Here is an 11948-nt window from a genome sequence, read left to right on the forward strand (position 1 = left end):
AACATATTTTTCTGAAATATATACATGTATGTGTGTGCATTTATATATACATAATAAATATACACAGTACACATGCATATATTATGTAAACAAAAACTTTCATTTTGGATGCGATTAATCGTTTGACAGCACTAATATATATATATATATATATATATATAGAATATGTAATGAACTTCAATAATCATCTTTTCACCTTTGTCTCTTGATTGTTCTTGTTCTCAATTCCATAAATCTCCTGTAACAAGTAGCTGACACGGTCCACCTATGGTGAACAAGCAGATATTTAGGGGAAAAAATATTATGAACACATTACCATCTCTACTTGGTAGAGTAATGCTACAAACAGGACAAAATGGAAATCAACACTCACTATTTGTTTCTGTTTCAAAGGTTTGACTGAGAAACTGCCATCAACATGCTGTAAATGTAAAAAAAAACAAAAAAACATGATACACAAATACACAACTGCTACAAATAAGCCTTTCAGAAAGTGTGCACATGACATCAAATTCAACTCACTCTTTCAAATGCTGCCAGCAGTACATGGGCATGTCCCAAACAATCTGAAATAAATGATTACAATTAAAATGCAGATTCATAACAACGCTAAACAAACACACTGATTGGTTCTCTTTTGAAATATTGTTAAAGTGTCGCGCAATAAATCACATCCCTTCCGAGCAGCAAAAAGCCAGTGTAGTGTGTCAAGAGATTTATTGACATTTCTGATGTGACAGTGTTAGAGCAAATCATTTAATCTTTTATATTCTATTCTACTATAATAAAGTCCTGACAACATACCATCTCCTTCATCAACCACGGCCTGAATCACCATAGGAAAAACACCTCTGTCTAAATCAAAGTTGAGCTACAAAAAGAAGAGAAATGCATAACTGAGGTCAAATAATTTACATTTTCCAACGTAAAGTCATTTTCATTTTATTGGATTTGCTTGATCTTGCCTTTCATTATGTGCAAAATAATAATGCAGAGAGGTCAAATCAATATCTTAGAAGCCCGTATGGATTTGACCATCAGAGGAGAGTGACAGCACTGAGCTAGACTGAAGATACTTACATCTTCTTCCTTCCATTCAGAGAAATCCATCTTGAAGGATGGAAGGGTAAACTGCTGGCTAACCCCCCTTTTGTAATATACGGTTTCTGAGACCAATGCAGGGGTTTTTGGGTTGTATCTTAAGACGAGAAATATACTGTTAGTGCACAAATATCATAAAAAAAACTTTTTCAGAATAATGCCATTCAGGTACTTCAGATTATAATTACATTTACAGAGATTTTCCATATTTAAATGTATATTCTCTTTTGCAATTACTAAGTTTTTGCACATGCACAGCTTTCCAAATGAACTTGTAAAGCAAAACAAGAACAATTGCACAAAACAAGAGTTACTCAAAGGGTTATGTAATCTATCTCTTTACAAACTGGTATTCTTACACTAAAAATGAGCTGCTGAAAGACCCTGAATATCTCCACTTTTAAAAATGATTGATGGTTTTATATCCCCAACATTATATAACAGACAATTACTTACAAATAACACAATATGAACTTTAATAATACATAATTACTTGTAACACTGGTGATAAATTGCAATAGCATCAATGAATGGCAACTGTTCTTTTGAAAACAACAATACTGATTTAACATGGATAATGGGGATTTTTTTTTGTATTAGAATAAAGTCTATTTTCTAAATGCTTGTTACAGATCATATTGTAAACAACTCATCCAAGTATGTGTTCACTTTTTTGTTCGCTTTTTTATTTTTGACCTTGTAATATTTAATCATGTTTAAAATGTCATAACTAAACCTTATGGTAAAAAGGAATTTTCCAATTATTTAATGCACTTAAACCCAGCCTTGCAAGCTTACATTAATCTGCAATGGCCACACCTTAAAATCCAATCAATCACAAATCAAAACACACCAACATTTTTTCTTTGTATAATTAGTTACACTCAAACATGCATCACATAACAGACAATTACTTACAAATAACACAATATGAACTTTAATAATACATAATTACTTTTAACACTGGTGATAAATTGCAATAGCATCAATGAATGGCAACTGTTCTTTTGAAAACAACAATACTGATTTAACATGGATAATGGGGATTTTTTTTTGTATTAGAATAAAGTCTATTTTCTAAATGCTTGTTACAGATCATATTGTAAACAACTCATCCAAGTATGTGTTCACTTTTTTGTTCGCTTTTTTATTTTTGACCTTGTAATATTTAATCATGTTTAAAATGTCATAACTAAACCTTATGGTAAAAAGGAATTTTCCAATTATTTAATGCACTTAAACCCAGCCTTGCAAGCTTACATTAATCTGCAATGGCCACACCTTAAAATCCAATCAATCACAAATCAAAACACACCAACATTTTTTCTTTGTATAATTAGTTACACTCAAACATGCATCACAGTATGGAAAAATAAAAACTGTCGCTACTTTAATTTGATAGCAACATTAAACGTGTAACTGTCCTTACATTGCCATCCCATTGGAGAACTCCTCAAAAGCCTGACAGTAGATAGTGATGGCCACTCGCGCATCAGAGTCAAAGGTGAACTCCACTCCATACAAGGCCCTTGGTTTTGTGCCTTCATCAGTAGGACTATCAGCATCATCTTTATACCTAGAATCATACAATTGACAATGAAAATGCAACATTACTTAAAAGCAAATGCATCAATAACAGAATAAACGTGACTACACACAGCACCAACTCAACTGAGATCATTTGTTCTCAAGATATGAATGATTATATTTCATATAGCAATCCTGAATCAGTACCTGGCCAATCGTAATGAGTCTTTTCTGATATTGACAAGACTTCTCAATGTCTTGACTGGCTCTTGGGGTGCTGGAGTAACATAGGGAAACTGTGGCAGGTAAGGCAAAAACAAAATATGAAATAAAGGAAACCATTCATATTTATCAGACGCTTTTATCTAAAGCCAACACAAGTTTATCTTTTTGAATTCATCAAAAAGAGACAAGGACAGTGGAAACACCACAAAACCTTCCAAATTCAGATGTACCTGCACTGGGCGGTTACCAAGAAAGTTGAGATCCATGTTTTCTCCAAAAAGGTAACCCTCTGGATGAGGAGTGTCAAACTTCTCTCCTCCCATGAAAAAATGGCTGGCAAAATAGTTTCCTTGGGGAAGGAAAACAGTAATTATATAATCTGACACCTCTAACAAAACGTGTAAACAATAACACCCTCCGTCAAGGCATCCTTTGTCGTCGTTTACACTGGTATTGAAATTTGTACATAGCTGATCCTTTTTCATATGGATTTTGAATTACATCATTATTAGATTAATGGGAGCTTAACTGAGTGCTTACAAGACAAGAGCACATGAACGTCGCCTTGTATCACAGCAGTCAGTCTTACCTGATTTTGGAGGATATCTGTATGCAGAATTGGCCTGGATGTCGATGTCCTCAACACCAGCGATTCTTCGACTAAGAATTGAACCCATTTCTCCACCACAGTCCGATCAGAACAAACTAGCGGTTATTAAATGTGCACGACAACAGCAACACGGCTGGTTAAGTCAGCTAACCAGCTAACCTTAGCCGCGTAACAATAACAGCAACGGCTCCGAACCGACAAACTGTTCAAATCAACATGACATGTGTTTGATCGGCATTTCTGTTCTTCTGAGTCGGATCAGATGTGTCTCGTACAGTCGTATTATGGGATGTTCAGTTCAGTCAGCTGGATCAGGCTTGACACACTGGCTAACTGACTAGCAAGCCAGCACCTAACGTTAGCTAGTTTGTTCGCCTGTCACGAACTGGTACCCACTAAAACAACAAGAGGCGAACAGGCACTTAAACACACAAAAGTGAATTGTAAAAGGCAAGATAAAAGACCTGCAGATAATTCTGTCCTTGGTGTTTCCTCTAAAGTACAACAGCCGATTTCTTCGTGAAAACACAACAAACGGAAATCGTTGTTGCGAGGCGACCCCGAGACGGTTGTAGCATATCGAAACCCCGTGATTGGCTGAGCTCGTCACGAGAAGCGTATGCTCGTCCAATCAAAAGAGCACAAGCTTCTGCGATTGGCTGAGCCGACCCAGAGCCATGGAAAGAGAGAGAAGTCCAAAACGCTCGATCGTCACGTGACTCACGTAGACCTCAAATAGTTCCAGGAAGTTCATAGCGGGCAATTGAAATACATTGAGTTGGAGAGACAAATAAATGAAGATATTTTATTAAGTGAAAACTAATCTTGTTCAATGTTTTTGATTCTTGTGCACCCCTCAGTTATTAATATATAAACATATATTTGTAGTATATTCCAATTTAAAACAACTTAAAACATTTTTACACATTTAATCATATATTTGATGTATGTTGACTTTTGTTATGCACTTATTTACAGCAATCGATTTATACATTTATAATAAACTATAAAGCATGTTGTCCTTGAACAGTCTCCACTATAGTTTGCTGTGCTGCATGGGAGGGCTCCAGTCACTCACAGAAAGGAGTGTGCATGTATGGTTTCCATACTGATCTGGAGAGGAGAAAAAAATGCATCAAGTTTTGTTCAATTCACATTTATTTGTATAGCACCTTTTAATATACACATTGTTTCAAAGCAGCTCTACAGAAAATGAATGTTTCTACATTACGAATAAGAGTTCTGTTAACAGGTGTAACTGTGCCAAAGTAATGGTAGAAATGTTCTAAAATTAGGCTATACAAATCATGCAGACAACACAGGCTTCATTTGTCATCTCACTGAGACATGGACAGTAATATGTTTAAATATATTAGTAATATAAAAGTGTCTGCTAAATGACTAAATGTAAATTAACTGTAACTGTATGTAAAATACATAAAAATCCTCATGGCAGCAGTGATGCATTGCTTACAGTTATAGTAAAATGACCATATTTATGAAATGAAGGGACATTTCCTTGTTCAGTGGTCAAAATATAATTGAAATCACATTTGTTATTATCTATGAATACATAGCATATATGTTACAACAAACAAGAAAATGTATATAACAACTATTACTCCCCTCCCCCCAACCCACCACACATCAAGATTTTGAAAATAAATAAAATGCAGATAAATAAATAAAATAGCTACAAAAATAATGGAACTTGTTTAAATGACCAAGATCTCTCTAACTGAACATATATTATTATTATTATTATTATTATTATGTCTGACTCTAACTGGTTGTAATATACTATTCACCAAAAATCATTTCATTTTCTCAAACTGTGAATATACTGTAATTACAAATTAGACATTATTTAGCATTTTAAGGCTCATTCACAGCACAAACTATGTGCTTTCTTCAAATATAACTCTTCCAAGTGTAATTGTTTACTTATTTATACCCACATTTTCAATGCTATTTTGAATATATAGACAAATTTAGGTAATTTAAGGCAAGTAACACGGCCATTAAGAAAGGTATTAAGGACAACACAAACAACCACAATACACATGAGCATGCCAAAAACTGTTTATTTGATCTGAGGACACAATGCTAAATTTTACTTATTATATTGATGGATGTGGTGAAGAATGTCGAACAGATGACGGAAAACTAATGATAAATCCCAGTAGTGGTGAGACCTTGATGTAAAGTATGTTTGTAAAAATTTAAAGGGATAGTTCACCCAAAAATGAAAATTCTGTCATTAATTACTCACCCTCATGTCGTTCCAAACCCGTAAGACCTTCTTTCATCTTCTGAACACAAATTAAGATATTTTTGATGGAATCTGAGAGCTGTCTGCCTCTCCCCTAGACAGCAATGCAACTGAAATGTTCCCAAGTCCAGAGACGTAGCAAGGAGATTGGTAAAATAATCCATGTGACATCAGTGGTTCAACCATAATTTTACGAAGCTACGAGAATACTTTTTGTACGCAAAAGAAAAAAATAACGACTTTATTCAACAATTCGTCTCCTCCGCATCACCCTGGTGCCATTTTGGAGAGTATCAGCTGGACATAAAACAGTGTATGCTGTTCTGTGTCAGCTGCATCACGCCAGATCTGTTTCCCACGTTGTTGTGATTTGATCTGAACAGAAACAGCGTATCCATGTGACGCAGCTGACACAGAACAATACTAAAAAATGTTTACGTTCAGCTGATATTCTCCAAAATGGCACCAGGGTGATGCGGAGGAGACAAATTGTTGAATAAAGTGTTTTTCTCTGCGCACAAAAATTATTCTCGTAGCTTCGTAAAAATTATGGTTGAACCACTGATGTCACACGGATTATTTTACCGATCTCCTTGCTACGTCTCTGGACTTGGGAACATTTCAGTTGCATTGCTGTCTATGGGAGGGTCAGACAGCTCTCAGATTCCATCAAAAATATCTTAATTTGTGTTCAGAAGATGAACGAAGGTCTTACGGGTTTGGAACGACATGAGGGTGAGTAATTAATGACAGAATTTTCATTTTTGGGTGAACTATCCCTTTAACATAAATGTCATATGCATGGAAACCAAATGTCTGTCTTGTTGGATTAAACAGGCTCTCATTTCTGCATCCTTGACTACAAATCCCAGAGTCCCTCTCTGACGCTCACTGCAGTTGTCCATCAGTGGGCGCTAAGTAGGACGGCTCAACTGAACTCACAACATTTTTTTTGTTTCCAGTCGACAAGTTGATGTTTGAGTGCGGCGTTTTTGAAAAACTGCAAGCTAAAACTTTGAAACTGACGATATCACTCAGATCACTAAATATCAGAAAGATCACAGAAATCACTAAATATGGACGAGCTAAGGCATCAAGTTATGATAAATCAGTTTGTTCTTACAGCCGGATGTGCGGCAGATCAAGCAAAGCAGCTTCTACAAGCTTCACACTGGCAGTTTGAGGTATGTTTGTTTGTTAGCCTGGCACATCAAACTGAACGTCTTGTGGCACAGCAAAAAAATTGCACAAATCACTATGATTAACTTTTTAGTTTATTTATATATAGACATAATTTATAATCATGCGAGACAAGCACCAGACAACAGTCAATCTAAACATAAGACATTGAAATACATAATAAATTATTTTAAACGGAATTAAAAATATTGGCTTCAGTGAAATGAAAAGTCTATAAAGGTATGTTTAATGTTATGTTCAAAGCCCTCCAATACACATTTGCTTACGTCCTCGACTATTTATGAATTAATGTACTTATAACTCTTTTATTATGGTGTTGCAGACTGCTCTCAGTACATTTTTCCAAGAGGCTAATATTCCTTACAGCCATCAAATGGTGAGTATATATATATATATATTTTTTTTTTGTCGTTTATTGATAGTTTTTCATATCTGTTATTATGACTTCCGCCATGTTGAAACCACGAGTCGGACAAAAATAAACACAGGCTGACATGTTTCTAGCGAAGGCTACATTTATGTCATTTAAAATTCGCAACGTTGTCGTTTAAGCACATATAATCTCCCGTAGGTAGTTAATTAAATATGTTAATATTTAAGATGATAAAATAATCTGGACTCATGGGACTTGCGCTTTTGCAAACGTGTCCAAAGTTGTGGGGGAGGGCGATTCCAGGAAACAGAGAACACGCGCTTGACACGGCGCTGTTTACACCGGTACTAAATCAATTAGATCGCTACGATAGGAACGCAGTGTAGCATGCTCAAAACCTCGCTTGCTTAAATACCCCCACATTTGACATTTTCTAGCAGATATTTGAAATCAAAGGAATTTGTTTGGAATTACCTAGAAGTAGTAATACTACCGGCCACATGCAAAGCGGATCAAATGGAGTTAACCCTTGGAAAGCACCTCATTTGCTTCTCACTTACAACGCTCATACTCGTTTTTGCTAATTAAGAAGGTTTACTTCATAAAATGAGCATCGCTAAAATGATGCAATATTTAAATGAGGCACAGTGTACACCCACACGACTTGGACTCATATCAGTATTTTAGAAAAGGCTGCTTTATTCTTCAGGGAGCGGGTCGCACCCTTATGGGCGCTGCTATGGTGACGCCTCGAGCGTCACGCGACTGACTGCGTTTATAATTACTAACAACAAGTGTAATAATACATTTCATTCATATATTGCCAGTGTCTTACAGTACATCTAAGCAACGAACATGACAAACGAAAAAAACAAAAATCAGATTCTGATTATAAAAAAATGAGGTGAAAGGTTGGTGGGCGTGGGCGTGTTTATATTTGCTTCAAATGTTTGGGCCCCTGAGAGTGTGAGAAGACGGGTGATTTAGGGGCCATTTACACGTTTTCAGCCAAAAATGGAAAACTTTTTATGCGTTTTGCCTGTTCATTGACATGACAATGGCGTTTTGGGGACTGAAAACGCATATTTTTGAAAACGGGCTTCAAGGTGCAAGTGTTTGAAAACGCCACCGTTATTGTTTCCGTGTAAACACCCAAAACTCAAGAGTTTGCTAACGCTTCTTCAGCAAAGTGTGGATTTACTTCACCAATATTACAACCAACAGTGGAGATGCATCATATACAACATATAATCGTCACTTCCTACAGGTACTGTTTACTAACAAGGTGACAACTACTGGCCTGGCATACGTAATACAGCGTTTTTGGATATGTGTTTTTCCGATATGTGTAAACGCGAATCGTTTTGAAAACGTTGTCGTGTACACTTGAAATTTTTTAAAAACGCAAGGGAAAAAACTTTGTCGTGTAAACGTAGCCTTATACTGCAAGAATGATCTGTGTGTGACTTGTGACAGGAGAGCACTGTTACACTTTCGAATGACAGGGTATTGTTTGAGTGGTTAGTGCGCAACTGTGCTCACGGCGACCCGAGTTCGAGTCCCGTCTCAAGGTCTTTTGCCGATCCCGCTCCCCTCTCTCCTCCCAGTGCTTTCCTGTCATCTCTCTACTGTCGTATCTCATTAAAAAAGGCATAAAAATAACTTTTAAAAAAAAAGATAGCCTTTACACATGCAGCTTTCACTTTCAAGGTCTCATTATTATTGTCATATAAGGATGTCCCAGGATGTGTGAGGGGTTTTCGGTGCAGTTGGTGGAACTTGATTGCTGATATAAACCAGCTGATCCTTGATCCACTGCTAGAATATAATGATATACTTGTGATTTACACATCATTTACAAAATATATTTATCAGACATGGCTAGTTTTAAATTACTGTCAATGGACAAATCTGATGTTTGCCTGTGTACTGGCATAGTTTTGCCATCTACAGAAACTAAACCAAACCCTAGTGAGTATTTATGAAAGCCCTCAGAGCTGCTGAGTGAAATAACTGCTTAAAGTGGATTTAACAATCAACTTTTTACATAACTATTTACTAAATAAACGTTCTTGACTTGAAATATTAATGTGCACTTAAATGGTTTTATCATTTTTATTTTATTGTGGCATGATATGGGAAACTATCCCAGGTATTCAGGAAATCGGTTGCCCGAGAGAATCAGTTATAGTACTGATCAAGTACTGATTTGTTTTCCATTTTAAATGTATTTGAAAGTCTCTTATGTTCACCCATGCAGTATTTAAGCACAATACAGTAAAAACAGTCATAACAATTCAAAATGGCTGTGTCAATATACTATTTTAAAGTTTTATTTATTCCTGTGATCAGAGCTGAATTTTCAGCATCATTACTCCAGTCTTCAGTGTCACATGATCCTTCAGAAATCATTCTAATATGCTGATTTGATGCTCAAGAAACATTTTTACTATTATCAGTGTTAAAACAGTTGTGCTGCTTAATAATTGAGGAAGCCAAGACATATTTTTTCAGGACTCTTTGATGAACAAAAAAGTTCAGAAGAACAGTGTTTTCGAGTAGAAATCCTTTGTAACATAAATCTTTTTACTGTCACTTTTTAGATCAATTTAACAATCCTTGCTTAATAAAAGTAATAATGTATACAGTTTAGCATTCATTACAAAACAATATTTGAATACAGTGTTGCGATTGACCAACCGTATATAAAATATATATACTGTATATAAACCGTATATTAAAAGTCTTTGAAGTCTAGATTCTTTCAATTCTTTCTAATGTTTTTAACAACGGAGCACAACATGTCACAAAAGATGTCATAGGTATTGTTTTTCACTGATTATCTTCCTAAAGCTGGCCTCTGAAAGACTAAACGTTGCTATAGTAACATTTGTGTCAGTGCATCAGGTCTGGCGTTTATTCAGGAGAGGTGGCCAATCATTATTGTATCATGTCCTGTTTGTCCAGAGGTCTACATCCTCAAATAAAAGTAATAATGTATACAGTTTAGCATTCATTACAAAACAATATTTGAATACAGTGTTGCGATTGACCAACTGTATAAACCGTATATAAAAAAAGTCTTTGAAGTCTAGATTCTTTCAATTCTTTCTAATGTTTTTAACAACGGAGCACAACATGTCACAAAAGATGTCATAGGTATTGTTTTTCACTGATTATCTTCCTAAAGCTGGCCTCTGAAAGACTAAACGTTGCTATAGTAACATTTGTGTCAGTGCATCAGGTCTGGCGTTTATTCAGGAGAGGTGGCCAATCATTATTGTATCATGTCCTGTTTGTCCAGAGGTCTACATCCTCAGTCACAAACACATTTCAAGAACTTCCTCAATTCCTTGTTTCAGAAAGTGACTGGAATTCTACAAATTCTCCAGTACATGGTTGTAAAAAATCTGCTTTGTTGAAACTGACGGTTGTGGGTCAAACCCCTGCCAGATTTAAACTGGTTCTCTCTTTGTTTCCAGATGTGCACTCCAGCCAACACACCAGCGACACCCCCCAACTTCCCAGATGCCCTAGCCATGTTCTCTCGTCTTAAAGCCTCCGAGAGCTTCGGCAACAGCAGTCCCATCGCTTCTATGGCCACGTCACCAGCTCCTCACACCAACTGGGCCATGAGCCCTCCGGCAACCCCTGGTCACCAGGGTCGATGGACTCCAGGTCCGCTCATGCCCCAAGCACCCTCACCAGGCTGGCCGGCGGCTGTGACTCAGCAAACCTCCGCTGAGCATTCTAGTATCGTCATGGAGGCCGAGAGATAGAGACTGCTTTAATTAGCCATCACACCTTACAGGAAGAGGAGGATGGATCTTCCTCTTGAAGACTTCGGCAGTTGTGGAGGTAAAACAGTGCGGCGAGAGCGCTGGGTTGCAGTGAACGGTGGTGGAACAGAGTGTGGCCTCTTCTCTGAGGTCACAGGAGATCTGGGACTCTTTTAAATTGCTTTTCTTTTGGCGATAACCAAAAAAAGATGGACAGAATGAGTAATTATGTAGCATATTCACAGAAAACCTCAGACAAATGAATGTGTTACTGAATATTGTCAGTTCTCAACTAATAGTGAATACTCTATTTTGGACTGTGTACTAAACACCTGCAGTGGATCTAATAGTTACTCACCGTCGTGTCATTTTTGAACCTTTTAACTTTTATTTTATGGACAAAATACATCTTCAAAATATCTTCTTTAATGTTCCACAGGTTTGGAACGACATGAGGGTGAGTAAATGATGACGGAATTATTTTTTTTCTTTAATCAACAGGTTTACTGCAGAAAACGCATGATCTTTTGGACTGGTCTTTTTTTTTACTTCTTTATGACTTTAATTAACTATATTGGCATTTTATATTAAAATAATGGTATAAGAACTGTTTTATACCCAGAACATTGGACTCTGGTTCTGCTCAGCACTTTGAGGACATTTGTTTTTATCTCAAATCCCTATTTAAATATATTAAGCAAGAATATATTCCTCCGATTTCTTTTCACCTAACATCTCCCTGTAACTGTTCACACTGCCTCCACAATATTTGTGGACTATGTGATGGTTATTATTTCCTATTTGTTGTGTTTTCAAATAAATATTGTATATATATTGCACAACGCTTGGTGGAGTAGTTCC

At 36.3% G+C, this 11948-nt stretch overlaps 2 protein-coding genes across 2 annotated transcripts in view; one reads left to right on the top strand and one right to left on the bottom strand.

Moving 5' to 3' along the window:
* The window catches only part of LOC107587980 (E3 ubiquitin-protein ligase MGRN1-like), a 7739-nt gene extending 3691 nt beyond the window's left edge, over positions 1-4048 (bottom strand). Inside the window, exons 1-9 of the mRNA XM_016275965.1 lie at positions 3443-4048; positions 3084-3202; positions 2836-2924; positions 2531-2677; positions 1081-1198; positions 805-871; positions 523-566; positions 374-421; positions 197-265 (exon numbers count right to left, since the gene is read on the bottom strand). Of these exons, the coding sequence (XP_016131451.1) occupies positions 197-265; positions 374-421; positions 523-566; positions 805-871; positions 1081-1198; positions 2531-2677; positions 2836-2924; positions 3084-3202; positions 3443-3530 (789 nt within the window). The 5' untranslated portion in view covers positions 3531-4048. The remainder of the gene's footprint in view (positions 1-196; positions 266-373; positions 422-522; positions 567-804; positions 872-1080; positions 1199-2530; positions 2678-2835; positions 2925-3083; positions 3203-3442) is intronic.
* A 2604-nt stretch (positions 4049-6652) lies between these two features.
* LOC107587929 (UBA-like domain-containing protein 1) lies at positions 6653-11948 on the top strand. Its single transcript, XM_016275893.1, has 3 exons — positions 6653-6919; positions 7258-7311; positions 10791-11948. The coding sequence occupies exons 1-3, from the start codon at positions 6812-6814 to the stop codon at positions 11085-11087; spliced, it is 459 nt and encodes a 152-aa protein (XP_016131379.1). The 5' UTR covers positions 6653-6811; the 3' UTR covers positions 11088-11948.

The sequence above is a fragment of the Sinocyclocheilus grahami genome, unplaced genomic scaffold, assembly GCF_001515645.1.
Source record: "Sinocyclocheilus grahami isolate Dianchi unplaced genomic scaffold, SAMN03320097.WGS_v1.1 scaffold97.1, whole genome shotgun sequence".
Taxonomy (NCBI): Eukaryota; Metazoa; Chordata; class Actinopteri; order Cypriniformes; family Cyprinidae; genus Sinocyclocheilus; species Sinocyclocheilus grahami.